The sequence below is a fragment of the Podarcis liolepis genome, assembly GCF_965112155.1.
Source record: "Podarcis liolepis genome assembly, chromosome: 7".
Classification (NCBI taxonomy): domain Eukaryota; kingdom Metazoa; phylum Chordata; class Lepidosauria; order Squamata; family Lacertidae; genus Podarcis; species Podarcis liolepis.
In genome coordinates this window covers 9568008-9595506 of record NC_139561.1, presented here as the reverse complement: position 1 = coordinate 9595506, position 27499 = coordinate 9568008, and the positions used below count along the sequence as shown (strand labels likewise).

The following is a 27499-nucleotide window of genomic DNA, read 5'->3' as shown; positions in this document are numbered from 1 at the left end:
TTGTTATTGTTGTTGTTATTATTATTATTATTATTATTATTATTATTATTATTTGATGAGGCCCTAAGCACCTGAAGGTAATGGGGCCCTTTAGATGTCCAGCTGTCCTTTGCCAACAACAAATTGTCACTGTTTTTTGTGTTGAATATATGCTATATGGTCATTTATGGACCTAATAGGTATCTAAAGCCTTCTGCACGTAAATATGTATTTTATCAAAGTAATTGTTGAACTGAAATACAATTAAGAAGAAGTATATTAATAGTGAAATAATTATTAAGCTCTTAACTTAAAATGGTTGGGGGCCCATTACTTACATCATAGGAGCCAACACATCACAAAACACTTGTTGCTGTATGTAGGTTTTTGTTTTGTATCTTATATTTTGGAAATGTACACCCAGTTTTTTCCCCTTTAAATTTTTTGGGAGCCCCCAAAAGAGTGTGGCCTTAAGCTATAGCTTGTTTATCTTATACATGTCTGGGATACAGAGCTGGGCTTGCTTTTATTGCAATGCAGTGACAAGGGGGAAAGGCACTCTGCCATAGCTGTCAACGTTTCCCTTTTTTAAAGGGAAATTCCCTGATTTCAAATAGGATTCCTCGCAAGAAAAGGGAAAAGCTGACAGCTATGCACTCTCTGTGAAAAAGTGAGGAGGAATTAAAGAACCTTTTAATGAAGATGAAAGAGGAGAGCGCAAAATATGGTCTGAAGCTCAACATAAAAAAGAAGAAGATCATGGCCACTGGTCCCATCACCTCCTGGCAAACAGAAGGGGAAGAAATGGAGGCAGTGAGAGATTTTACTTTCTTGGGCTCCATGATCATTGCAGATGATGACAGCAGTCACGAAATTAAAAGACGCCTGCTTCTTGGGAGAAAAGCAATGACAAACCTAGACAGCATCTTAAAAAGCAGAGACATCACCTTGCCAACAAAAGTCCGTATAGTTAAAGCTATGGTTTTCCCAGTAGTGATGTATGGAAGTGAGAGCTGGACCATAAAGAAGGCTGATCACCGAAGAAAGATCGCTTTTGAATTCTGGTGCTGGAGGAGACTCTTGAGAGTCCCATGGACTGCAAGAAGATCAAACCTATCCATTCTGAAGGAAATCAGGCCTGAGTGCTCACTGGAAGGACAGATCCTGAAGCTGAGGCTCCAATACTTTGGCCACCTCACGAGAAGAGAAGACTCCCTGGAAAAGACCCTGATGTTGGGAAAGATGGAGGGCACAAGGAGAAGGGGATGACAGAGGAGGAGATGGTGGGACAGTGTTCTCAAAGCTATGAACATGAGTTTGACCAAACTGCAGGAGGCAGTGGAAGACAGGAGTGCCTGGTGTGCTCTGGTCCATGAAGAGTCGGACACGACTAAACAAGGAGAAGGGGAGGGCACAAGGAGAAGGGGATGACAGAGGAGGAGATGGTGGGACAGTGTTCTCAAAGCTATGAACATGAGTTTGACCAAACTGCAGGAGGCAGTGGAAGACAGGAGTGCCTGGTGTGCTCTGGTCACGAAGAGTCGGACACGACTAAACAACTAAACAACATGCACTCTGCTCATGCTGCTTGAACCTTACGTTGCAAGCGTGGGCCTTCCTTGCTGCAAAACAGGAGACGGGAGAGAAGGCATGAGCAAAGCAACATGGGTCGCCCGGGCTGGATCCTGGGGCAAAGGAAAGCCGTGCTTCTCTGCAACATAGTAAAGGTAAAGGGATCCCTGACCATTAAGTCCAGTCGTGGCCGACTCTGGGGTTGTGGCGCTCATCTCGCTTTATTAGCCGAGGGAGCAGGTGTACAGCTTCATGGGGCCAGCATGACTAAGCCGCTTCTGGCGAACCAGAGCAGTGCACGGAAACACTGTTTACCTTCCCGCCGAAGCGGTACCCATTTATCTACTTGCACTTTGACGTGCTAGGTTGGCATGAGCAGGGACCAAGCAACGGGCGCTCACCCCCTCGTGGGGATTCGAACCTCCGACCTTCTGATCGGCAAGTCCTAGGCTCTGTGCTTTAACCCACAGCGCCACCCGCTTCCCTTCTCTGCAACATCCCCCCCCCAAAAAAAGGAATCCCGCACGCACGCACGCCACGCCCCCCGCCTTAAATGAGGCGGCCCTTTGAAGTGCCTGGGAGGGAAGCCAGCGATTGGTCACGTGGCCATGCCCAGCAAAGCCCCTCCCTCCCTGTAGAAGCTTCCACATTCGCCCAGAAATGCACCGGGTCGCCATGGCTATGGGGATCCCTCGGCGGAGCGCCCTGCTGCTCCTGTCGCTGCTGCTCTGCTTGGCCCTGGAGAGCAGCTGCGCTTTGCACACCAAGGGCGCCCTGCCCCTCGACGCCATCACCTTCTACAAGGTAGAGCAAATTGCCTTTTATTTCGTTTTCTTAAGGGTAGGGATGATGCTGGAAACGACACTTGCATGCTTTTTGGGGGGAAGGATGAACTTGGGGGGGGGGCTTCTGCTCCGATTCCTCCCTCCTCTCGGCGGACATAGGGGCATCTCTCTCAAATCATGCCCCAAATTGCAAATTGCATTTGCAAAAGTCCGGCGTTGCGCGCCCGATTTGCTTCTTGGTTAAAGCGATATGCCCATCGCGCCTGCTCTCTTGCTTGGGATGGCGCGCCTGAAAAGGGATCAGCTGCGCAACACGCCCCCTCCCCATATTAGTGGTTGGCAGAGGGCATATTCCAACTCGATTATGGGGGGAGGGGGCGCGCCCGTTGGCATGAAGCAGGAAAAAGGGGAGGGGGTGTTGGAGAGGACAAAGGCGACCTGGATACAAGCCAGGTGCAGCCATACTAACGAGAATCCCCGCGCATGCAGTATTTGCGGTAGGTTTTTATTTTTATTTTGTTGCTTTTAGATCCCACTTTTCATCCAGGGTACGCTCAAGGTGGCATGGATAGTTCTCCTCCCCCTTTTATCCCCACAGCAACCCTGTGAGGGAGGTTAGGCAGAGAGTGAGAGACTGGCCCAAGGTCACCCAGCGAGCTTCAGGGCTCTGTGGAGGATTTGAACCCAGGTCTTAGGCCTGCTTTTTGCACACACTAGCTTGGCATCACATTTTCAGGACACAAAAGGCCTCTGAACACAACATAAATCTCACCCTGAATTATTTTAGCCCCGCTGCCTTAAATTATGTTATCCGATCATACAGAATCATGCATGTTGATAGCAGTAGATTGCAATATTGATTCAATGGATTGGATTAGATTAAAAATAAAGCCTTTATACCACTGTTTTTATTGATATTCCATTAGTATCCTGTGTTTTTGTTGGGGAACCTGAAGGAGTTATTGTGCCTGTTTTCTTAGAACTAACCTCCACTGTCTTCAGTGGAATTTACTCCTGTGTAACTCCACAAGTATTGCAAGTGGGGCGTTTCACTCCCACTTCTTTCTCTGCCCTTAGTTTCTGATATGCAACCTGCAGTTTAATTGCAAAATTTGTCTCCTTGCTCCACCCAGGCGAGGGAGGTGGCTTCAGACAGTCACCAATCATGGTTGTCCAAGTGGATGCCAGGGGCAGTGCAAACTTGCTTTGCTTTCCAGGGTGAGGAGGGGCACGATTCCTGAATCAGCACCAAGGATTTCTCCCCTGAGCAAAATGAAGTGAGAGTACCCCTGAGAATATGCAGAGGGCTCATTTCTAAGCAAGCATATGGAAGGATCAGTCCTGGAGTGGTGGGTGGAAAATGGGTTCAAGAGAAATTAAGAGTCCCAGCAACTCATTTTGAATACACACACACACACCACACACCCTCCCCATTGTATATTCCTAGCCTCAGAGGTGTACTTCCTCTTGATATGGAGAATTTATTTTCCTGTAATATATAATGCACGGGACGCATATTATAGCATATAATATATAGGGACGTGGGTGGCGCTGTGGGTTAAACCACAGAGCCTAGGACTTGCTGATCAGAAGGTTGGCGGTTCGATTCCCCGTGACAGGGTGAGCTCCTGTTGCTCAGTCCTTGCTCCTGCCCACCTAGCAGTTCGAAAGCACCTCAAAGTGCAAGTAGATAAATAGGTACCGCTCCAGCGGGAAGGTAAACGGTGTTTCCGTGCGCTGCTCTGGTTCGCCAGAAGCGGCTTAGTCATGCTGGCCACATGACCCGGAAGCTGTACTCCGGCTCCCTTGGCCAATAAAGTGAGATGAGCGCCGCAACCCCAGAGTCAGCCACGACTGGTCCTAATGGGCAGGGGTCCCTTTACCTTTAATATATAAAAAGCCAGCAGTAGACCTCTTCCTCCAGCAAAACGTTAAGAACATACAAAGACCCTGCAGGATGAGGTTAATGGCTCATCTAGTCCGTCATCTTGTTCTTGCAGTGGCCAACTAGGTGTCTGTGGGAAACCGGCAAGGAGTTTCTGATCACAAGAACCATCTTCCTTTCTGTGGTTTCCAGAAGCTGGTTGTCAGAAGCTTTGCTGCCTCCAGTTGTGGAGCCCAGAGCATAGCCAATTGGCTAGTAGAAGCCATCAGTAGCCCTCTCTTCCATTCAGGTATCTGAAGAAGTGTGCATGCACATGAAAGCTTATACCCAGAACAAACTTCTATAAAGAAATAATAAATTTGTATTCATACCCCGCTCTTCCCGGTTCAGAAAACCGGGCTCAGTGCAGATAACAACAAATTTAAAACACGTAATTGTTGCAACAACAAAAAACAGCATAAAATACAGTATAAAATGTGAATAACAATAAATTCAGAATTCAAAAATCAATTTAGGGGTGAAATCCATCCAATAAACATTAGCTGATCACCAGGGCTACCTGGCTAAATTAGTCCTATTTGGGCCAGCGAGGAGACCTGAGAGAATTAGCTGTGGGATCCCAGAGCGGGTAATCTCATAAAAAGGGGAGGGGGAGGGAAGGAAGGGGAATAAAAGATCAGACTAAGTTCAAATTGAAAGCCAGGCGGAATAGCTCTGTCTTAAACTTAGTTGGCCTCTAAGGTGCTACTGGACAATTTTTTAATTTATTCCTCTCTTCCATTAATTTGTCTAATCGTCGAATCATATAATTGTAGAAGGAACCCAGGAATATACATCTGTCCCATGCGGGGATCAAACCTGCAACCTTATCAGCACCATACTCTGACCAACTGAGCTACCATCCCTCCCTGCCCTAAATTACATTTCCGAAAAGAAGTAAGGGGTGGGGAGGTAACCAGAAATGGATTTTTGTGTGTGGAAGGACTGTGAGGTCCGTTCAGTTCTGCCACTCAAAATAAATTCCCGGGCTCATAATTCTGAATGAAAGGTCCTTTGCTCCCAGCTCTACTCAATGGATCTCCTGGGAGTCTAGTTAATAACAAAGCAGATCCCATGAGCATAGCTTCTGTGCACCTCTGCTAGATCATATATGTTAGATTATATGTAGGGGTATTATTGCACCTGTGCTTGACTTCAATTTCAACCAGCTTGAAGAGCTTATTATGCTGAGGAATTGAATGGAAGCTCCAGGGTGCAACAACTTAGTAATTTTTGGAAAATAATTTAGGATTCCTATCTTGCTAGCTGCATTTCCAGAGTACGTTTGCGTGTAGTCATAGCTGCTCAAATTTTATTAGCCTACTGTTAAACACGAAGCACTTCTGCAGCAAAGTCCAGGCATTTTGCACTTATTACCTTGCTAAGTCAAAATTAAGCAAGGCTGCCTCAGAGGCGTGGGAACTGGAGCGTCTCCGCCTAAAGCCTGGGAACTGTGCAACTCCAGACAAGTCACATCCTGCACTTTTGTGCCCTGCAGCGGTTCTGTCCGATAAGTGGGGTGCAGCAAGAAACCCCACCTCCATGCATTTAAAAAATATTTAAATTATTAAATTTTATTAAATTTTCAATAACGAAGAACAAACATCATATTTCCCTTTGTCCTTTTTTGTTGTTGAATGGGACTATCCCTGGAGAATAGCCTGTTTTACCCTTCTGTAAAATGAGCTCAGTTGACAGCCAACTCTGCAGATTCACATGAGGATTGCACCTTAGAATAGCATTTTAAGTGAGATGCTTGGCGGGTAGAAGGGTTTCAGGTGGGCACCACTCCGGCCTGAGGCCCTGGAGAACTGGTGCCAGTCCGTGTAGGCAACGCTGGCGAGGTGGACTAATGTCATGGCTCAGTGCATTACTGGAAATGTGACATATACTGTATTTTTCGCTTCATAAGGTGCACCTGGCCATAAGGCGCACCTACTTTTTTTTGGGGGGGGGGAATTCAAGGGGAAAAAATGTGGCTCTTGGGGGCTTTTGCGGGAGGTGGGGGAAGTGAGAGAGCCTCGCTCTGTCCCTTTCCCCACCACCCGCAAAAGCCAGGGATAGCCATGCGAAGCCTCCCCAGGGTAGCGGGATGAAGGCTCCCCGCTGCCCTGCGGAGGTTTCGTGGGCTCCCCCAGAGCTGCTCAGGACCTTGGTGGGGCTGGCGGGGGAAGCCCGGGTTTCCCCCACCCCCAGCCCCAAAAAGCAGGTCAGGGAGCTTGTGGGGCTGGTGGAAGGGGAAGCCCGGCTTTCCCCCACTCCAAGCCCCAAAGAGCAGGTCAGGGCTGGCAGAGGAAGCCCAGGTCCCGTCCCGTCCCCCCCCCCCAGCACCAGGGACCACACATTTGCTCCATAAGACGCACAGACATTTCCCCTTAGATTTTAAGAGGGGGAAAAGTGCGTCTTATGGAGCAAAAAATACAGTATGCTATTAGTATATAAAGCCGGCAGCAACTGGGGACCAGATTACCTGTGAGATTGCATTACAGCATAAATGCCCATTCAACTACTTTGGTATACAGAACTGACACAGGTGCCCCATAATACCTGTATCTGAATTGGTAAGTAATCAGTCTTTTAGTGTGATAGTCAGCATCCTAAAAGCACTACCTGTTGACAGGCGCCTTCATTGTCCTCTTTTTGGTGCCAGCCGGAAACCTGAAGGAGCGTCTCCACCCCCATCGTTCATCTCAGACACTGAGATCCAGCGCCAAGGGCCTTCTGGCGGTTCCCTCACTGCAAGAAGCGACGTTACAGGGAACCAGGCAGAGGGCCTTCTCGGTAGTGACGCCTGCCCTGTAGAACGCTCTCCCATCATGTCAAGGAAATAAACAACTATCTGACTTTTAGAAGACATCTGAAGGCAGCCCTGTTTAAGGAAGTTTTTAACATTTGATTTTTTGTGTGTTTTTAATATTCTTTGGGAGCCGCCCAGAGTAGCTGGGGAAACCCAGCCAGATGGGCGGAGTATAAATAAATTATTATTATTATTATTATTATTATTATTATTATTATTATTATTATTTAGGCAAACACACCCACCAATGTAGAATGTTGACGTGTTTTAATCTGTTTTTCGCTTATCGTCAATTTTGAAATTTTGAATGTTTTAAACAGCTGCTTTTAACTGTTTTCGACGATAACACAGAATCCAACTGGCTGAAAATATTTTAAGATTGAATTAATTTGTATTTGTAAATTTATATAAGATTACTTACACAAGATTGTCTTTTTTGTTTTTTGCTTAAGATTTCCCCCCCTATGAATTTCAATGAAGTATGGCTTTTTTAAAAAATATATATTTTAAGATCTAGAGTCGATTGACTAAATTATTTCTGGAGGTCTAGGAACTTAGCTAGAGTTGGGGTGAGCACTGGTGTTTGAGAAGGAGCCACACAGTGCCTCTCTCTTTATAAGCGCATGCTGAATTCCAAAGGACCATTCCCACTCCCCATCTATGACCAATGGTCAAGGATGATGGGACTTACTGCCCAGTCATTATTGAGGGAGACAGGCAGGGTGGGGACAGGTTCCCCATCCAAGTTGTAAAGCTTGAGTGACCACTGACAGCCTCAGGTTAGATGTTCAGTAGTCAGAATGCCCCAGGTGTTTTGCAGGTGACTTTGGAAACCAGATCGCTTCCAGACAGCGCACATTCAGAGCTTTTGTGGTGCTTTCCTTTTAGGTGATCCCAAAGCACAAGTTTGTGCTGGTGAAATTTGACACCCAGTATCCTTACGGAGAGAAGCAGGATGAGTTCAAAAAGGTGGCCGAAAGCTCAGAATCCAGTGACGATTTGTTGGTGGCCGAGGTGGGGATATCAGGTGAGATGCTTATGGCGGACTTGTACACAGATCATGAGGTCTATAAATTTATCTTTTACTTCCCTTCTTTTTTTAAATAGATGCCAGATTAACTGTTGTGTCTCTTCACACTGTGCAAACACCAGTAAAGGAGGCAGGGCTTTTTGCTTAGGATAAGCTGATCAGAATGATGCCATTCCTCCTGAATCTCTGCAAACATCTTTTCCTCCTGGCTCATGCAACATACTGAGTTTAAAGGTAAAGGTACCCCTGCCCGTACGGGCCAGTCTTGACAGACTCTAGGGTTGTGTGCTCATCTCACTCAAGAGGCCGGGGGCCAGCGCTGTCCGAAGACACTTCCAGGTCACGTGGCCAGCATGACAAGCTGCATCTGGCGAGCCAGCGCAGCACACGGAACGCCGTTTACCTTCCCGCCAGTAAACGGAAGGAAATAAGTAGCGATCTTATCTTTAAAAGACATCTGAAGGCAGCCCTGTTTAGGGAAGTTTTGAATATTTACTGCTGTATTGTTTTTAACACTCGATTGGGAGCCGCCCAGAGTGCCTGGGGAAACTCAGCCAGATGGGCGGGGTATAAATAATAAATTATTATAATTATAATTATAATTATTATTATTATTAAGTGGCGCTTACTTCTGTGTGGGTATAGGACTCAGCTCCTCTGTCCCGAGTCTAGAACATTTCAGAATGAAAAACGATGCAGTCCAGATTTAGACACTTTAAAAACCCACAGGTTTCAGTGAGAAAGACTAGTACGTGTTTATTCACTGAAACCAGGGCGGTTAAACCGCAGCTCTCCAGATGTTGCTGAACAACACTTAACAATCTTGATCGCGGAGTATACTGGCAGTGGCCCAGCTGTCTGGGAACATGTTGCATGAGTTTTTGGGTTTCCCATTGGGCATTGTAGGATTGCAGCCATAGCCTTAGGCAGCCATAGCCCCATTTTCAAGTCCTACTGTTTTATTATCGGTCTTCTGTTCGCAGATTATGGTGACAAGCTGAACATGGAACTGGGGGAGAAGTACAAGCTTGATAAAGACGCTTACCCGGTTTTTTACCTGTTCCAAGATGGCGACCTGGAGAACCCTTTGCCTTACCCTGGGCAGGTCAAAGCGAGCTCCCTGCAGCGCTGGCTGAAGAGCCGGGGAATCTACATGGGGATGCCGGGGTGCCTGAAGGAGTTCGACACCTTGGCCAGCAAATTTGTGATGGCCACGGAACAGCTGGAGCGCCAAGCCCTCCTGGAAGAAGGGCGGAAACTCCTGGCCAGGGCGAAGGAGACGGAGCAGAAGTCCTCGGAGCAGTACGTCAAGGTCATGAGCAAAATCCTCGCCCAGGGGGACCAGTTTGCCGCCAGTGAAGTCTCCCGGATCAGCAAGCTCATTGAGGAGAACAAGATGAGCGAGGGCAAGAAGGAGGAACTCCAGAAGCGCTTGAACATCCTTGCTTCCTTCCAGAAGAAGACCAAGGAGGAGAAGGAGGAACTTTGACATGCTAGAAATGGCGTGCTCTGTGGAATCTTAAGTGGGTCGAGGTCCCCATCTGGTGCTCCTTCATGCAAGCAAAAAAGCCCCGCTCTCTTTTAACAATTTCCCCTCATAGAGAAGCTTCCCACATACACACATGCACATCCTTTTAAAACTTTTATTTTGAACGAAAGGCATCTCTTAGGTGCCACTCAGAACTGTACGGAGCCTGCCATCGTTCCCAGCGCTGTTGAGAGCATTGCAGGTAGAAGATCCGTTAATCCTTTGTTTAAAAAGGCAAAAAAAATATAAATCTTTCCTTCCCCCTTGCCGTTTTCTCCTCCTCTAAGAAAAAAGCTTCTCCTCACAAGTGTTGTCCATGCTAGTCGTGTTTCCAAGATGGCCGCCCTCAGGACTTGGCGCAGCTCCTTCTTCACTGGTGGGGTTTTCAAAATGGCTGCACTTGGAACATGAGGCGACCTCTTGTCATTGCTTGAATTCTCAAGGTGCAGCCAATCCTGGCCCCACCAGGCCTGTAACGTGGCCCACAACCAAAACAGAAGGCTTATTGAGTCATTGGGTGGGGAGAGTTGCCAGATATTCATGGCGGGCTGCAGTCAGCGTGGTGAGCTCAAAATGGCCGCCCTCAGAATGGTGCTTGGTGTCCTGGCGGGCAATGGAAGAAGATGGCCGCCCTCCCTGTTTTTGTGTGATCTGTGCTGAGGAATTCAACCATCCAAGCAAGCAGAGGGTGGAATCATTTGTGTGTGTGTGTTTTTGGGAGCCCGGGTTTGGCCAGAGCAAAACATGCATTTGAGATGGGGAGGCAAAAATGGCGTTCGTCTCTTTACTGACCAGTATTTGCAAAAATGTTTTTTTGGAGCGGAATTACATGGGTACTTAATTTGCTAATAAAGGTTATTGGGCGGAAAATTCACAGTCGGGTTATTATTTCCCTCCCATTTCTTGCTGCTTTTGTCAACAAGATTTGTGTTGCCCTCTGTACTGAGCGAAAGAAAATGGAGCTCTCATTCAATCTGAACTCTTGCTCAGAGTAGTTTGCGATTTGTGAGAACTGATTGTGGAAGTTGGCACTTCAATATGATTGATTTTCCTCCTTTTTTGTTTTAAATAAACTTTTAAGTGTTTGAGAACAAACTGCCCGCGGTGGGAATGCTGAGATTGCAGTTTATGTTCTTCCCTTTATTAAAACCAGCAACAATGGGGGTGGCAGTTTGGATTGGGGCCGTGAGAGAGCGAGGCAAATGGTTAGACCCTCTCCCCTGTGCTTTGCTGCAGTTTAATTCAAATCAAGCATGCAAAGCTTCTTTTTTTAATATGGGGACTTCTGGTTGGGGAATCCCCCCTGTGCTGTCCCTAGCTTGGCCCTTTATGTAGCAGGGGAAACCTTTGGACACCACCCTACTAATGTCTGGAGACCCGACTCGAGAGCCCTGATCTCCAGTCCTCTTCAGTTTCACCAAGCTTCAGAGCCGATCCGTACCATCATATGATCTAGAAACTTTTGTGTGTTTTTGGTGACGCTGAAATCTTTGCCCAATACCAGATCCCCACACATAAACAATATGTGTCCACCTCACTCTCAGTGGGGAGAACTGGGTTAGCAGGGGGCTGAACTGCCTCACTTGCCCAATTCCTTTTGATTGCCCCCTGGAGTTCCTCCTTAAGGATGTAACTGGCCGTCGCTGCCTCCTGTGGGGGAGAGTTCCACAGGCCAGCTATGCGCTGTTTGAAGAAGTACATCCTTTTAGCTGGCCGCGTCTACTAGCCATGATGGCTGTACTGCTGAAAGCAGAAGGAGGGGAGAGTTGCTGTCATGGCCAGCCCACCCATGAGGCAAGGTGAGGCAGCTGCCTCAGGCAACAGGATCCACACGGGCAGCAGATCTGGCCTCCCAAGGAATGCATTGCCTGCTGCCACCGCTGCCAGTGGCAGCAACGGCTGTGGCACGCTGCTTGAAGGCGTTTTGTGGCTTGCCTCAGGTGCCAAAATGTCTTGAGCTGGCCCTGGTTGTTGTGGTTGAAGCCTGCTTAGGAGCTGTGCTTTTCTTTAAAAATTAAATACTTTTGACAAGAAAACAGCCCTTGGGCTAGGAAAGGATAGCTGTTCCTGTTTCAGGTGACTGAGCTGGAGGGACACTTGTCCAAACAGACAAAAGACTTGTGTCGACTGCTGGTTCTTCCTGGTTCAAAGGTGCTCAAGAAGGGTAATGAGTGTGTGGAAAAAGTAACAGATCTGATTGACAGCCTAAAATTGCCCCCCTGCCCCAAGTGATTGGGCCAAAGCCACAGGGCTTCTCCTTTTTAGTGTTCATTTTCCACTGAAGGACACTGGCTCATTTCAAGAAGACACAAAAGACTTGATCACTCAAGTGGAATCACAGGTGCCTGTTTTGATGAGAGAGCGGTGAATCCAGGTTGGCACATCTCTCTCTGCTGCCCTTTCATTGAGTTCTTTTTAAGTTTGCAAAGCCTGGATTTTATTTGTGATGTTCTGAAATAACAAGTACCGTATGTTCTGGTGTATAAGACGACTTTTGAACCCCGGGAAATCTTCTCCAAAGTCGGGGGCCGTCCTATAGGCCGGGTATGGTTGTGGCAGGCGGTGGCGACTGGCTTGGAACGGTGACGGGCAGAAGGATGGTAAGAGTCGTCCCCCACCTCCATCCCTGGCCGCCTCCGAAGCAGCAGCAACCGCGGCAGCCTCCCCTTCCCACGGTGAGGTGGTGCGCGGCTTCGGCCAGGGCTCGGAGGAGCTGGGCATCCCCACAACTGCCAGAACTACCAGCCGGTGAGCTTTGCTGGATGGCCGGTCGGGGCTCGCTCACCTCGCCTCGGGCTGCTGCTGCGACGGCAGAGGCAGTGGAGGGGTGCGCGCTCTGCCCCTGGCGGCGCTTGGCGGGCTTTAGGTTGGGGGTCTGCCTCTAGTTGGCTGCAGGTGGAGGTAGTCTTATACGGTGAGTATATCCCAAACTCTATATTTTAACAGGAAAAGTTGGTCGTCTGATATGCCCAGTTGTCTTATAGGCCGGAAAATACAATATTAGGAAAAGTTTCCCTTCGGTACTTCCTTGCAATTATAAATATTTTTGATTTTCAAAAAATACACTCGCAATAATAGGAAGCAGAGAGTAGGACTATAGGGGCAGGTCTCATATAGTTGGGACTGGTGCTTTTTTTGTTTTAACTTGTTTTTACCGGGTTTTGAAAAGGGGGAAAAAAATCCCAAATCAGTATTTCCCTTTAATTCTTAAGAAACAGTTAAGCAGAGGCGCCTGCCTAAAAATACCCAGTGTGTTCTCTTACCTTTCTTTGATCCTGGGCTAAGATTGGTGTACAGTGGTACCTCGGGTTAAGTACTTAATTCGTTACGGAGGTCCGTTCTTAACCTGAAGCACCACTTTAGCTTATGGGGCCTCCTGCTGCCGCCATGCCGCCGGAGCACGATTTCTGTTCTCATCCTGAAGCAAAGTTCTTACCTGAGGCACTATTTCTGGGTTAGCGGAGTCTGTAACCTGAAGCGTATGTAAGCTGAAGCATATGTAACCCAAGGTACCACTGTACTCAAAAATCTCCTTTTTTGCACTCTTCCCAACCCTCCTCATCCTTGACAATTTTGTTGAGCAAGTCAGTCATTCACTGGCATGTTACAGAATATTTTTGTCTCGCAACCCCTTAAGGTAGGAGCTTATTCAGAGCCCAGCTGCGTTCTTAGGCCACAGGCCCATCCAGGCCAGCGTCCAGATTCCTGTTGTGGTCCAGCAAGCTCACAAGCAGAGGATGCTTAGCTGCCTTCCACTTTTGCACCCAGCAATGTATCTGGAGGTACACTGTATTTGTCTGTGGTTGGATTTCAGTGGTCAGCAAACTTTTTCAGCAGGGGGCCGGTCCACTGTCCCACAGACTTCGTGGGTGGCTGGACTATATTTTGAAAAAAAATCAACAAATTCCTATGCCCCACAAATAACCCAGAGATGCATTTTAAATAAAAGGACACATTCTATTCATGTAAAAACACGCTGATCCCTGGACCGTCCACAGGCCGGATTTAGAAGGCGATTGGGCCAGATCCGGCCCCCGGGCCTTAGTTTGCCTACCCATGGATTTAACCATTCGGAGGTTTAGCCACCTGAAGTCCTACCCTAATTTGTCTTGGACATATTATATAGTCCGGTGGGATGCAAATTTAACATTAAAGCCATATATGGTGCCTGATTATATCGCCACATTTTGTCAGGGCAAAACTTGGTGGCTGAGGTCTCTGCGGCCCCACCCCCAACCAATTTGGCAGAATCGGTCCCTCTCACAAATGCAACAAGGCTAGCTTACTATGTTTTGAAATAAGTGGTGCACATTACAAGACTCTTCAGTCCAGATTCTAAAATCAACCAAATACCTCAGTTAATTCAGATTCCAGAAATTCATTCCATGCCATGTGAACAAGTCCCACCCCCCAGCGGTAGGTTTAGACCAGGGTTTCCGAAACTTGGGTCTCCAGCTGTTTTTGGAACTAGAACTCCCATCATCCCTAAGCTAGCAGGACCAATAGATTTAATCAACCTTGGCCTCCTTACGACATTTGCCTAATCAGCGCAATGTTCAGAAGATATGATTAATCCTGGTTAATAAAAAAAAACCCCTCAAGTGGTCTATTTGTTGTTGTTTAGTCGTTTAGTCGTGTCCGACTCTTCGTGACCCCATGGACCAGAGCACGCCAGGCACTCCTGTCTTCCACTGCTTCCCGCAGCTTGGTCAAACTCATGTTGGTAGCTTCGAGAACACTGTCCAACCATCTCGTCCTCTGTCATCCCCTCCTTGTGCCCTCCATCTTTCCCAACATCAGGGTCTTTTCCAGGGAGTCTTCTCTTCTCATGAGGTGGCCAAAGTATTGGAGCCTCAGCTTCAGGATCTGTCCTTCCAGGGAGCACTCAGGGCTGATTTCCTTCAGAATGGATAGCTTTGATCTTCTTGCAGTCCATGGGACTCTCAAGAGTCTCCTCCAGCACCATAATTCAAAAGTATCAATTCTTCGGCAATCAGCCTTCTTGATGGTCCAGCTCTCACTTCCATACATCACTACTGGGAAAACCATAGCTTTAACTACCGGTATACGGACCTTTGTTGGCAAGGTGGTCTATATTTATTAATATTATTTGTCGCAGAGATGACAGGGAAAAGGCGACAGTGGCATAACTGCATTGGAGAGCATTGCGCGGCGACCAGCAGATGGAGATATTGATTCATTAGAAGGGACCACAGTTTAAATTCAGGGAATTGCAGCGGCTGGTTTCTCCTCGTATTATTCTGGGGGATTGTGAAAAACGGGTAGGTGGCTGGGGGTGCTGTGGATGCGCAATAAATTCTGGAGAGCAGCAAAATAAGAGTCCTTCTCCCCAGGCGAGCGCCTCTGGAATGGATGGCATAGGCGCAGCTGGAAAAGGGGTGGTCCTCGACGCGGGGTCCGCATGGAGGCTTAGAGACCCATAGTGCTGCAAAGGGTTCCAAGGGTCATCTAGTCCAACCCACGGCGATCACAGCCCTGGGGCTGCTCCTGCTTTTGATCTGCAGAGAAATTTCCTTGCCGTTTCTTCCCACTTTTATCGAGGGTCTTTTTTCCTTTTTATTTGCTCTTTGGTTTGTCTAAAAACCCTCTTTTTCCCCATTTCACTACTTCTGACCTTTTAAAATTTCCGGTCCTTTTTTTCCTTCCCTCATCATCAACAACAGCATCATCAAACCAGTAACTTTCTGCTTTTTCCCCCTCTCTCCATTGCCCGCTCATCGCCCGGTTTCCCCTCCTTTTCTCCAAGGGGGCGCGGAGGTTGCGCGGCTGCGCCTGGGGCGGGACCAGCGAGGGCGGGTGGGGCGGGGAGGAGGAGGGCGCTGGCCGGCCGCTCCCGCGGCTGCTCCGCCTGGCTAGCATGGCTTTCTCCGCGCCCGGCGCTGCCCCCGGGGGGCTCCTCACCCAGGACGCCTGGTCCCAGCAGGTAAGCGATGCCCTCCCTCTCCAAGCAGACCCCGCACCTCTTTGACTCCAGTCCTTCCTTCCTTCTCGCCAGCCCAGGATCACCCTCGTTTCCCCCCCCCAGAAGTCAGCCCCCGCCCCCCCAATTTGCTTTCTGAGCAAAGAAAAGACCCCTTTCTGAACAGAATGGGTAATTTTGCCCCTCAGAAGAGATACCCATGCCTTTTCCAATGGAGAAACCCACCGCTGCTTCTGGAGTCCCTTGTGCTCCCTTGCGGCTCCCTGCAGCCTAATCAGGTTTCTAGTCCTCTGCGTGGAAAGATCCATCCTTCCTCCGCTTAGCTGCCCCTCCCTCTCCCTTCTGTGCTCACGTTTGGCCATCCATGGCTACTAGTCATCATGGCCATGTGCTCTCGTCAGGATCAGAGGTATAACATTCTTTATACCTTTAGCAACAACAGCACGCCCTCAGCTACACCGGCAATATACTCAGGCTGACGAAAGCGTGCAATGGTTTGGAGGCTGTGGGCAGAATAAAAGTGCCCACCCAAACTCTTAAAATGCTAGAACTTCCAGGCAGCTGGGGGGCGGCGGCGGATATGTATCCAGAACAAACTAGAGGAAATTGGGCGGCTAAGACAACTTTCCTCCTGCTAGATTTCCCTTGTGCATTTTGTGGTATTCTCCATCAGTGTTCTCCAATTTGCTTTGCAGGAAAGACTCTGTGCAAACATTAGTAGGATGACAATGAGTGCACATATCCTGTTTGAACTTAGAACTGCTTTGAGCCCTTAAATGCAGTGGTACCTCAGGTTACATACGCTTCAGGTTACAGACTCGGCTAACCCAGAAATAGTGCTTCAGGTTAAGAACTTTGCTTCAGGATGAGAACAGAAATCGCGCAGCGGCGGCGGGAGGCCCCATTAGCTAAAGTGGTGCTTCAGGTTAAGAACAGTTTCAGGTTAAGAACGAATTAACCCGAGGTACCACTGTAAGGTGAATGCACAGCAGCTGGAAAGGTTCAAGCTATGCTTCAGTTAGCAGAACTTGTATTTGAGTCTATCTTCTGTTAATGAGGCAAATATGGAAGGTTGCATTTTTAAGTGTTGCCTTGTTTGTAAGCATCCTGGGGCACATTTATCTATTGGCAGGCGGCCATGAAAATCTAAATAGTAATAAAAATGATAACTTACTCGGGGCATAACTGTGGAACTCACTGCCGCAGGATGCCCTGGCATTGTGCTGCCTGCTGGCTCTGATGTTTTTAAAAGTGGATTAGCCAAATGCATGAAGGATGGGGCCACGAGTAGGTTATTAGCTCAACAGAGTCTTCATTTCAAGGACATCAGAAGAGCCTGACAGCGACTCAGACCACCGGAAGCCCATCTAATCCAAGTCCCATAGAGGCCAGCTGGATGCCCCAGTGGAAATCCCGCAAGCAAGAACCTGAGATCAGTAGTCCTCTCCCTACTTGTGATGCTCACCAGGGGAATTCCGTTAGTTCCCAATGCTGGCATAATACATGACCATCATTGTCAGTAGCCTTAAAAGGTAAAGGTAAAGGGACCCTTGACCATTAGGTCCAGTCATGGCCGACTCTGGGGTTGAGGCGCTCATCTCGCTTTATTGGCCAAGGGAGCCAGCGTACAGCTTCCGGGTCATGTGGCCAGCAGGACTAAGCCGCTTCTGGCGAACCAGAGCAGCGCATGGAAACGCCGTTTACCTTCCCGCCGCAGCGGTACTTATTTATCTACTTGCACTTTGACGCGCTTTCGAACTGCTAGGTTGGCAGGAGCAGGGACCAAGCAACGGGAGCTCACCCCGTCATGGGGATTCGAACCTCCGACCTTCTGATCGGCAAGTCCTAGGCTCTGTGGTTTAACCCACAGCGCCACCCGCATCCCATCAGTAGCCTTACATTCCACCAATTTGCCTAAATGCCTTTTAAAGCCATCCATTACTACGTCTTGCGGGAGCGAATTCCATAGTTACAGTTCCGTGCCGTGTGAAGAAGTCCCTTATTTATTGCATTTATGTCCCATCTTTTTCCTCCAACAAACTCAAGGCGGCATGCATGGTCCTCCCCATGACCACACTGGCTCTGAGAATATCCACATGTTCAGCCCCTGACCAAGTGCAACCCACAATGCATAGAATCATAGAATCATAGAGTTGGAAGAGACCACAAGGGCCATCGAGTCCAACCCCCTGCCAAGCAGGAAACACCATCAGAGCACTCCTGACATATGGTTGTCAAGCCTCTGCTTAAAGTCCTCCAAAGTAGGAGACTCCACCACACTCCTTGGCAGCAAATTCCACTGTCGAACAGCTCTTACTGTCAGGAAGTTCTTCCTAATATTTAGGTGGAATCTTCTTTCTTGTAGTTTGGATCCATTGCTCCGTGTCCGCTTCTCTGGAGCAGCAGAAAACAACCTTTCTCCCTCCTCTATGTGACATCCTTTTATATATTTGAACATGGCTATCATATCACCCCTTAACCTCCTCTTCTCCAGGCTAAACATGCCCAGCTCCCTTAGCCGTTCCTCATAAGGCATCGTTTCCAGGCCTTTGACCATTTTGGTTGCCCTCCTCTGGACACGTTCCAGTTTGTCACTGTCCTTCTTGAACTGTGGTGCCCAGAACTGGACACAGTACTCCAGGTGAGGTCTGACCAGAGCAGAATACAGTGGCACTATTACTTCCCTTGATCTAGATGCTATGCTCCTATTGATGAGGCCCAGAATTGCATTGGCTTTTTTAGCTGCCGCGTCACACTGTTGGCTCATGTCAAGTTTGCTTTGCCTGGTTCCCTCTATACATGCAGAACTACACCTCCCATCAGCCCCAGTGTCATGTGGCCATGCATGCTGAGGCTGATGGGAGTTGTAGTCCAACACATCTCAATCTGGAGGACACCAAGTTGTTGAAGGCTGTATCATAGAATCATAGATCTGGAAGGGACTCTGGGGATCATACAGTCTAAGCAATGTAGGAATATGCAGCTGTCCCGTACGGGGATTGAACCTGCAGCCTTGGCCATACCAGCACCAACTGAGCTATCCCGTGGTCATGCAGGGATACATCTCATTTTGCTCTCTCTTCTCTCCAGATCTTTCCTGTCATCCACTGGATCCAAGCAGTCATGGCTACTTTGAGGTACTGCAAAGCTTCTTCTTTCTAAAGATGTAACCTGGGACTGATGGAGAGGCTGGTCTCTCGTTTTAGGATAGCTCTGGAACTCTTTGAGGATTTGTTCTCTTCTCTTTTACTGGCCGTTGCTGATGTTCTTTATTTACTTATTTTGAAAGCCTGTTGTGAGTCACCTCGAGTGTCAGAGAGGCGGAAGATGAATGTTTTGAATGAATGAAATGAAAATGTCATCAGCTAGGAGAATGAAAATATTTTCTCTGCCCCTGTTGGCCAGGGACCCCCTTGAAGGGGATTTGTGCTAAGACCTCTCTGCCTGCTTTGGGTCTCTACATTATCTTTGTGCCATTAACTTCAGCAAAAGTTGGCAGGTGCAGATTTTTTGCAGGATGGAGAGACGTATGTTTGGTACCCTTCTGCTGTCTGCAGATCAAGCCGCTGCTATAAAAGCACAGTAACAAGGCTTGGAAAAAATGTTGGCAACCCTTTGCATATGCCAGTCCTTTTCATTCATTGTCTAAGGCAGTGGAAGCTGAAAGTAGCAAGGAATAGGCTGTGTGTGTGTGTGTGTGTGTGTGTGTGAGAGAGAGAGAGAGAGAGAGAGAGAGAAATGCAAAAGCAAGAGCTCAAGCGGTCATCAACTTCTTTTCCTGGAGATGCTCCTACGCCAGGGGTAGGCAACCTAAGGCCCATGGGCCACATGCAGCCCACGGGGGTCGTTTAACAGGCCCACGAGCTGCCCCTGAACCGAGCCACCCACTCAGCGAGTCCCCGCGTGCTGCGCTAAACCAGCACGGTGCGGCACAGGGACTCGCTTCTGCAGTGCCGGAAATCGCTTTTGCACCGACGCCGAAAATCATGTCTGTTGGAAATTGCAGGCACACACGCAATCTGTCCCACACAGGGATCTCCACTGGAGTGAACCGGCCCAGGCGAGGTAAACCTTGCCGACCCCTGTCCTACGCCCTTTAAGCAGAAATTCGGCAGATAAGCTTTCTCCATCATGCAGGCTCAATGATGCAGAAACTGTCACCTACAGCATTTCTGACGGCCACCTGCTGTTCAAGGCATGAGAGCCCCACTAGAAGGAAAGTTGGCAACAGTGGTGGACCTTGGCGTCTCAGATTTCAGTGGCACCCTGTGCAATGCCAAAAACTGACACGCACCCCCCCATGCACCTACTCCTTTCCCTCTGTTACCTGTTCAACCAAGCAACTCTTTGTTCCCACAGCGTAATAGGGTCCAGCTCGCTGATCGGTTATGCAATGCTCCAGAATACAGCCAGATCCCCCCAGGTAAGGGAATTTCTTTTATTGCTTTTTTATCTTTCTTTTTATTGCTTTTTTAAAAAAAGAATTAAGCTCAATTGCACTTTATGTAAGCAGCTCAGAAGGGAGGGGCAGCAATCTCCATGAAGAATGTTTAAAAATTTCAAGGGCATTCTTCCCTCCTAGTTGCTAAAACAAATATTTCACTCCAGAGGCTGAATCATCATCTTGTTTCCTTTCAAAGCAGCAGTCTAGAGCCCTGTTATAAAGCTGTGCAAGACCAGAGCCCCTGGCAAGAGGTCATCTCCTCCGTTGGCCATTAAGCGGCTGCTATTATTATTATTGAGGGATGCGGGTGGCGCTGTGGGTTAAACCACTGAGCCTAGGGCTTGCTGATCAGAAGGTTGGCGGTTCGAATCCCCGTGATGGGGTGAGCTCCCATTGCTGGGTCCCAGCTCCTGCCAACCTAATAGTTCGAAAGCATGTCAAAGTGCAAGTAGATAAACAGGTACTGCTTCAGCGGGAAGGTAAATGGTGTTTCCGTGCTCTGTTCTGGTTCGCCAGAAGCAGCTTAGTCATGCTGGCCACATGACCTGGAAGCTGTACGCCGGCTCCCTCGGCCAACAAAGCGAGATGAGCACCGCAACCCCAGAGTCGGTCATGACTGGACCTAATGGTCAGGGGTCCCTTTACCTTATTATTATTATTTTCATCATCATCATTTGCATTTATATTCCACTTTTTTTATCCAAGGAGCTCAAAGTGGTGTGCATGGTTCTGCCGCTCCCCACAACAACCTTGTGAGGTGGGCTAGGCTGAGAGGCAGTGACTGGCCCCCAACATCACCCAATGAGCTTCACGGCAAGGAGACCAGGGTTCAAATTCCCACTCGGCCATGAAGCTCACTGAAGTGACCTTGGGCCTGTCGCTGCCTCGCTCAGCTTAGCCCGCCTCACAGGGCTGTTGTGGGAATTAAATAAGGAAAAGGAAGAAGCAAACCACTTTGAGATCCCTGGAGAGAAAAAAAGATGGTTGTATAAATGCAATAATAGAAAAAAAAAGACAAAGCCTTTCACTGCATGCCTGTGCAGAGAAACTTCTCCTGTTGACTTTCTGTCTGTCATGCCACCTATGTCTGTGTGTCACACCATAGAAGCTGGCAGGCAACACACACGGTGAGCGAGGAAACCAGCAACTTTATTACAAACCTTGGAATTACAGCAAAAAAATGGGTTTTTATTTCATTCTTCATCATTGAAGCATGACACATGTTTTCAAGGATGCACAGGTTCCCACAACCTCGGACCCTTCAGATGTGGGTACATTTTTTAACTACTGTATTTTTCGCTCTATAAGACGCACCAGACCACAAGACACACCTAGCTTTTGGAGGAGGAAAACAAGGAAAAAAATATTCTGAATCTCAGAAGCCAGAACAGCAAGAGGGATCGCTGCGCAGTGAAGGCAGCGATCCCTCTTGCTGTTCTGGCTTCTGGGATAGCTGCGCAGCCTGCATTCGCTCCATAAGATGCACACACACTTCCCCTTACTTTTTAGGAGGGAAAAAGTGAGTCTTATACAGCCAAAAATACGGTATATATCAATTTGATTTTAGCTAATTTTATAATGAAATATTTTTAGATTGTGTGATTATTTGACTGTTTGATTATTTGATTGTTGTTAGCCGCCCTGAGCCCGGCCTCAGCTGGGGAGGGCGGGATATAAATAAAATTTATTATTATTATTATTATTATTATTATATAATTCAAAATATTTATTGCGTTTTTCAAATTTCGTATACATGCATCCTGTTGCTACAATCAGCATCCACATAGAAAAGGCCACATTGACACCATACATTTAAAGTGCTAGGATACCACTTTAAAGAGTTGCTGCTTCCCCCAGAGAATTCTGGGAAGTGTAGTTTTTTTTAAGGTTAGCGAGGGATCCATCACAGAGCTACAGTTTCCAGAGTGGTTTAACACTCAGCTCCTCTCCATAGGGAACTGTGGGAATTGTAACTTTGAGAGGGGAATAAGGGGGCCTTCCTAACAACTCTCAGCACTTTTAACCAACTACAACTCCCAGAATTCTATGCAGTTTAACAGTTTCCTTACCCCAACGGAGGGATTTCAAAGGATGCTTGTAGGATTGGAACTCGTGTCCAAAACTGCTTGGTTATGAAGGGAGGCGATGGATTCCTCTCCCAATGAGGGTCCTTCCCACATTTCATGACCGTTCAAACTCCGTTTACAGGTTGAAACTTTATTTGCATCAGCCATAGCAATGAAACAACAATACAATATACAAAGGTTAAATATCTGCCGACCGAGAATCCATTTCCTGCCCCTGATGAAGTGGACTTCGGCCACAGAACCTTGTGCTGTAATAAATTGGCTAGCCTTTCATGAGCCGCAAGACTGCTTGCTGCCAAAGACTAATTCATGTAATCTTGAAATGCCACAGTTGTTCCTGCTAAAGAATGGAATTATTTTACTTTATTTATAGTACTCACATGCCATCATATCTTAACCAGAGTGACCACAAGGTCCTTTCTGGGAAGGCTGTGCATTTGTTTGTGAGAACCAGCTCAAAGGGACAGATCTTAAAGCTTTGGCAAAATTGATAGGTCAATAGCAGTATTTTAACTGAAACCCAAAGGGCCTGTCCTATCATTAGGCAGAGTGAGGCCCCTGCCTCAGGCAGCAGGTGCTGGGGGCAAGCAGTAGCAGCACCTGCCTGTTCCTGCTGGCTGTTATCCCACCCAGCCAGCTATTTCCCCTTGGTTGCCACCCAGGCCGTCCTGGACCCCCTAATCCAGTGGTGGCCAAACTTGGCCCTCCAGATGTTTTTGGACTACAACTCCCATCATCCCTAGCTAACAGGGCCAGTGGTCAGGGATGATGGGAATTGTAGTCCCAAAAAGGCTGGAGGGCCAGGTTTGGCCACCACTACCCTAATCTAACCTGCTGCCTCAAGGGGTCGGGAGCAGAAGATGCTACCCCATCATTGGGGAAGAAGAAGCAGGATTCAACCACTGGTCTGATTGGCTTCTGTACGTGGAATGGGGAAAGGGCACCAGAACTTAAAGCAGTGCATAGTTAAAGTACGGAACTCCCTCCAGCAGGAGGAAGTGATGGCCACCAACTTGGCCATCTTTAAAAGAGGACTAGATACCTTCATATAGGGATGCGGGTGGCGCTGTGGGTTAAACCATAAAGCCTAGGACTTGCCGATCAGAAGGTTGGCGGTTCGAATCCCCACAACGGGGTGAGCTCCTGCTCCTGCCAACCTAGCAATTCGAAAGCACCTCAAAGTGCAAGTAGATAAATACCGCTCCGGCGGGAAGGTAAATGGCATTTTCGTGCGCTGCTCTGGTTCGCCAGAAGCGTCTTAGTCATGCTGGCCACATGACCCGGAAGCTGTACGCCGGCTCCCTCGGCCAATAAAGCGAGATGAGCACCGCAACCCCAGAGTCGGCCATGACTGGACCTAATGGTCAGGGGTCCCTTTACCTTTTTAGATACATTCATGGAGGAGGACAATGCCACAGCAGTGTAGCGTAGTGGTTAGAGTGTTGAAATGGGACCTGGGAAAGACCAGGGTTTGAATCCTGAACTCAGCCATGAAGCTCTGGGGGGCAGCCACTGTCTCTCAGCCTAACCTGCTTCACGGGGTTGTCATGGGGATTAAATAAGATGGAGGCGAAGAAGCCATGGGCTCCACCTTGAGCTCCCTGGAGAAAAAGGTGAGTTGTGAATGCAGTGAATAAGGAAATACCAACCACTTCCTCTGCTTCTTCCCCAGGGACGGCCTTTGTTCTACTTGAGCCTTTTGGATCTCTTTCTGGGCATGAGCTGGCTGTTCGGGGCTCTCCTCTACAACGAAGAGGCTGCCACGTCCGCAAGCCAGGAGGCTGCTTGCTACAACCTACAAGCCACAGCAGAGGTAAGAATGATGCCGGCACTTTGGCCTGTTTCAGGGATGGAGAGTGTTTTTTTTGCCTGTGGTGCTAGCGGCAAGTTGCCTAGGGAGCCAAGGTGCTGTAGTGGTTAGAGGGTTGGACTAGGACCTGGAAGAGACCCAGGTCCAAATCCCCTCATAGCCATGTTCCAGAGTCTACGTCATCTAGACAAAGTTCAAGATAACTTCAGTCCCATTTAAAACAAATGTAGTGGTACCTCGGGTTACATATGCTTCAGTTTACAGACACTTCAGCTTACAGACTCTGCTCACCCTGGAATAGTACCTCAGGTTAAGAACTTTGCCTCAGGATGAGAACAGAAATCGTGCTCAGGCAGCAGCAGGAGGCCCTATTAGCTAAGGTGGTACCTCAGGTTAAGAACAATTTCAGGTTAAGAACGGACCTCCAGAACGAATTAAGTACTTAACTCGAGGTACCACTGTAGATTACAGGTGGTCAAGCAGAAGGCCATTAGAGGCAGGGCCTTCTATAACGTGGCTCCATTTTCATGGAAAACACTCCCTAGAGAAGCCAGTCTGGTCCCATCACTGTTAGCCTTCTGCTGTTTAGTAGGGATGTGGCTGTTGTCCCAGGAAGCATTTGGGGTCCTAATTCTATACTAATTATGCTTGGTTATTTTTTCCTGCTTCTGATACAGTTTTATTGGGTTGTTTGTTTGTTTGCTTGTTTGTTTCATAGGGTTTTGTAACTGTGGACTTACTAGTGCTCTAAGATAACTGGTCTTCCTTCCCCTACCCCATGTTGTTAGCCGCCATCAGGTTTTCCTGTTCCCCCCAAAAAGCAGAATGCCGTATAAAAAATAATAATTGACATGATTTGAAGGCATCTGAAGGCCTGAGATGGTCTGCTGGAAATTGACTAGTGATCAAATGGTCAGTGGTCCACTGGTCCACCTTTGGAGAATCAGGACTTCCTTGGACAATCTTTACAACAGCAAGACAGTCGTCCAATTCTGAGACTGCCCTCGCTTTTCTGGTGCTTTGCAGACCGGAGTATTGGGAATTTCTCCTTGGTTGCGCCAGCTGGAATGTGTGCTGGCTGGGTGCTGAGCTGTCACAAGAGGTGTGGTTTGGTAAACATGTCAGGCAGCCCTGAGAGGGCAGGGGTGGCTTCAAGGAGCTGAGACAGCTTCTGAGTAGGCTCTTCTAAACCAGAGCTTTCGAAACTGTCCCTCGCAACACGTTTGTGTATTGGTGTGTCGCACGAATGTTCCCCACGCTCCTTCTGGGGCTGGAAAGGCGTTAGTTTAACCTCTGGCTTGCTAGTAAAACTGAATTACTGTGTCGCGAAATTATGCAGGTCTAAAAAGTGTGTCACCAACATGAAAAGTTTGGAAAGCTCTGGGTTGGAGGCAGAAGACAATTGCCTCTTTGATTAAAACATAGCTGCTCGCCCCAGAAACTTGCAGATCAGAGCAGCGGTTGTTGTAAGGCTGTGGGGTTGGTTGGGTTTTGCCAAGTGTTTGTTGGAAGAAGCCTTATGCTAAACCAGGAAATTAATTTGCCGAGCCCAGAATTGTCTGCTCTGACCGGGGTCTCAGGCACCACTTGATAGGGGAATTGCAAAGGTCTCTTGTTTGCTTTGGGATTGAGCGAAACCATAACATGGGTCTGTGCCAATAGACTTTACCTGGCAGTGAGCAGGTGCAAAATTGCAGTGCACTTCCTGGAACGAACATGCAAAACACTCTCTCAAGGGAAAGCAGTAACTGGTGTTGCTGTGCTGTGCTGATGTGTCAAAGTGCCTGTGATCCCAGTTAGGAGCTAGAGCTAAATGCTAAATACCCACCTCACAATTGTGGGTGGTGGTGGGGTGTATTCAGAGCTGGTCAACCCAATATTTCAGCACCTGAAATTTCTCCAGGCCAGGGGTAGCAGGTGTGGTACCCTCCAGATGTGGCTGGGCTCCAGCTCCCAGCCAGAATGGCCATTAGCCCAGAAGGATGGGGGCTGGAGACCAACATCTGGAGAGCATCACATTGGCTACCCCTGCCCTAGATCCTAGGGAATCCTATTTTTTAACATAAATAATAATAATTAATCTGTACAAACTATTGAGATTTCTAGCATATAATGTATTGGGAGGAGCACAATTTATTTCTTTATTATCTATGTATCACAAATAGCCATTCCCAGGGAAGACTACAGTTCAGGTCATACTGTTCATGATAGCTATACATCCTATACACTTTTAAAATGTGGCTCTTTTGGAGAGCGGTTGTTGGGTTGTTGTTCTTACAGTGGTGCCTCGCAAGACGAAAAGAATCCGTTTTGTGATTCTCTTCGTCTAGCGGTTTTTTCGTCTTGCGAAGCAAGCCCATTGAAGGATTAGCGGATTAGCGCTATTAGCGGCTTTTAGCGGCTTATCTGCTGATTGGATCAGCTGATAAGCGGCTTAGCGGCTTAGAAAAGGGGGGGGGGAAGGAAAAAAACCCCGCAGGAACTCGCAAGACATTGTCGCCTTGCGAAGCAAGCCCATAGGAAATTCGTCTAGCGAAGCACCTCCAAAATGGAAAACTCTTTCGTCTAGCGAGTTTTCCGTCTTGCGAGGCATTCATCTTGCGGGGCACCACTGTATTTTTATTATATAGAATGTGGTTTTTATGTTGATCTTTTCTGTGAACTGCCCTGAGACCTTCGGGTATAGGGTGGTATATAATAATAATAATAATAATAATAATAATAATAATAATAATAATAATAATAATAATAATATAGGCAAAGATGCTTTGATGAGTTTATCTTTAAGACCAGACTCATTTGTATACAGTGGTACATCGGGTTACATACGCTTCAGGTTACATACGCTTCAGGTTACAGACTCCGCTAACCCAGAAATAGTGCTTCAGGTTAAGAACTTTGCTTCAGGATGAGAACAGAAATCGTGCTCCGGCGGCGCGGCCGTAGCGGGAGGCCCCATTAGCTAAAGTGGTGCTTCAGGTTAAGAACAGTTTCAGGTTAAGAACGGACCTCAGGAATGAATTAAGTACTTAACCTGAAGTACCACTGTATTGCCCAAAATGCCACCATCTTGCATAACATGTGCCCAGTTTTCTTGTCCTTTTTACCACTCCTGTTATGAGTTATTTTCTAACTGGTAGCCAGTCTCCAGATACTCTTAAACTTTAAATCCAGGGATATTCCTGCTGGCCTTCCAGGTTCCAGAGTGCTGTTCCTTGTGAAGAGGGAGTGATGGTTAAAGTACTCTAGGAACAGTAGCTCTGGGAGGGGGAAAGGAATCTCTTAACATCTATCAGACCTGTCACAAACTACAGTTCCCAGGATTCCTTGGGGGAAGCTATGACTGTTTAAAGTGGTATCATAGTGTTTTCAGTGCATGGTGTGAATGTGGTCTGAATTAGGAAGAACCTGGACTACTACTTTGCAAGCCCCGCTGTAGGAGTCCCTGGTTAGAATCACTATATTCTTTCGTTTTAAATGACAGTGGCCTACTGGTTTTCCAAACCTTCAAGCTTATTGTTCCCCATGTATCATCAGTCATGCCAGGAAATCCAATCTTCCTGTTTCTGTGTTTTCATTTTTTCCATTTGCTGGCATGCAGC

At 47.8% G+C, this 27499-nt stretch overlaps 2 protein-coding genes across 2 annotated transcripts in view; both read left to right on the top strand.

Moving 5' to 3' along the window:
• The first annotated feature begins 2170 nt into the window (after positions 1-2170).
• ERP29 (endoplasmic reticulum protein 29) lies at positions 2171-10489 on the top strand. The gene is made up of 3 exons (XM_083511427.1): positions 2171-2355; positions 7946-8084; positions 9071-10489. The coding sequence occupies exons 1-3, from the start codon at positions 2212-2214 to the stop codon at positions 9574-9576; spliced, it is 789 nt and encodes a 262-aa protein (XP_083367553.1). The 5' UTR covers positions 2171-2211; the 3' UTR covers positions 9577-10489.
• Positions 10490-15414: 4925 nt separating this feature from the next.
• TMEM116 (transmembrane protein 116) overlaps positions 15415-27499 on the top strand; it is a 35349-nt gene continuing 23264 nt past the window's right edge. The window contains exons 1-4 of the mRNA XM_083511423.1: positions 15415-15559; positions 18647-18693; positions 19916-19979; positions 23760-23900. Of these exons, the coding sequence (XP_083367549.1) occupies positions 15494-15559; positions 18647-18693; positions 19916-19979; positions 23760-23900 (318 nt within the window). The 5' untranslated portion in view covers positions 15415-15493. The remainder of the gene's footprint in view (positions 15560-18646; positions 18694-19915; positions 19980-23759; positions 23901-27499) is intronic.

What these genes read in the sequence shown, in the direction of transcription:
- ERP29 (XM_083511427.1), top strand. Translation starts at nt 2,212, where the DNA reads ATGCACCGGGTCGCCATGGCTATGGGGATCCCTCGGCGGAGCGCCCTG. An exon ending in ACGCCATCACCTTCTACAAG is followed by an intron (nt 2,356 to 7,945) that starts GTAGAGCAAATT and finishes CTTTCCTTTTAG; the next exon opens with GTGATCCCAAAGCACAAGTT. An exon ending in GGCCGAGGTGGGGATATCAG is followed by an intron (nt 8,085 to 9,070) that starts GTGAGATGCTTA and finishes TTCTGTTCGCAG; the next exon opens with ATTATGGTGACAAGCTGAAC.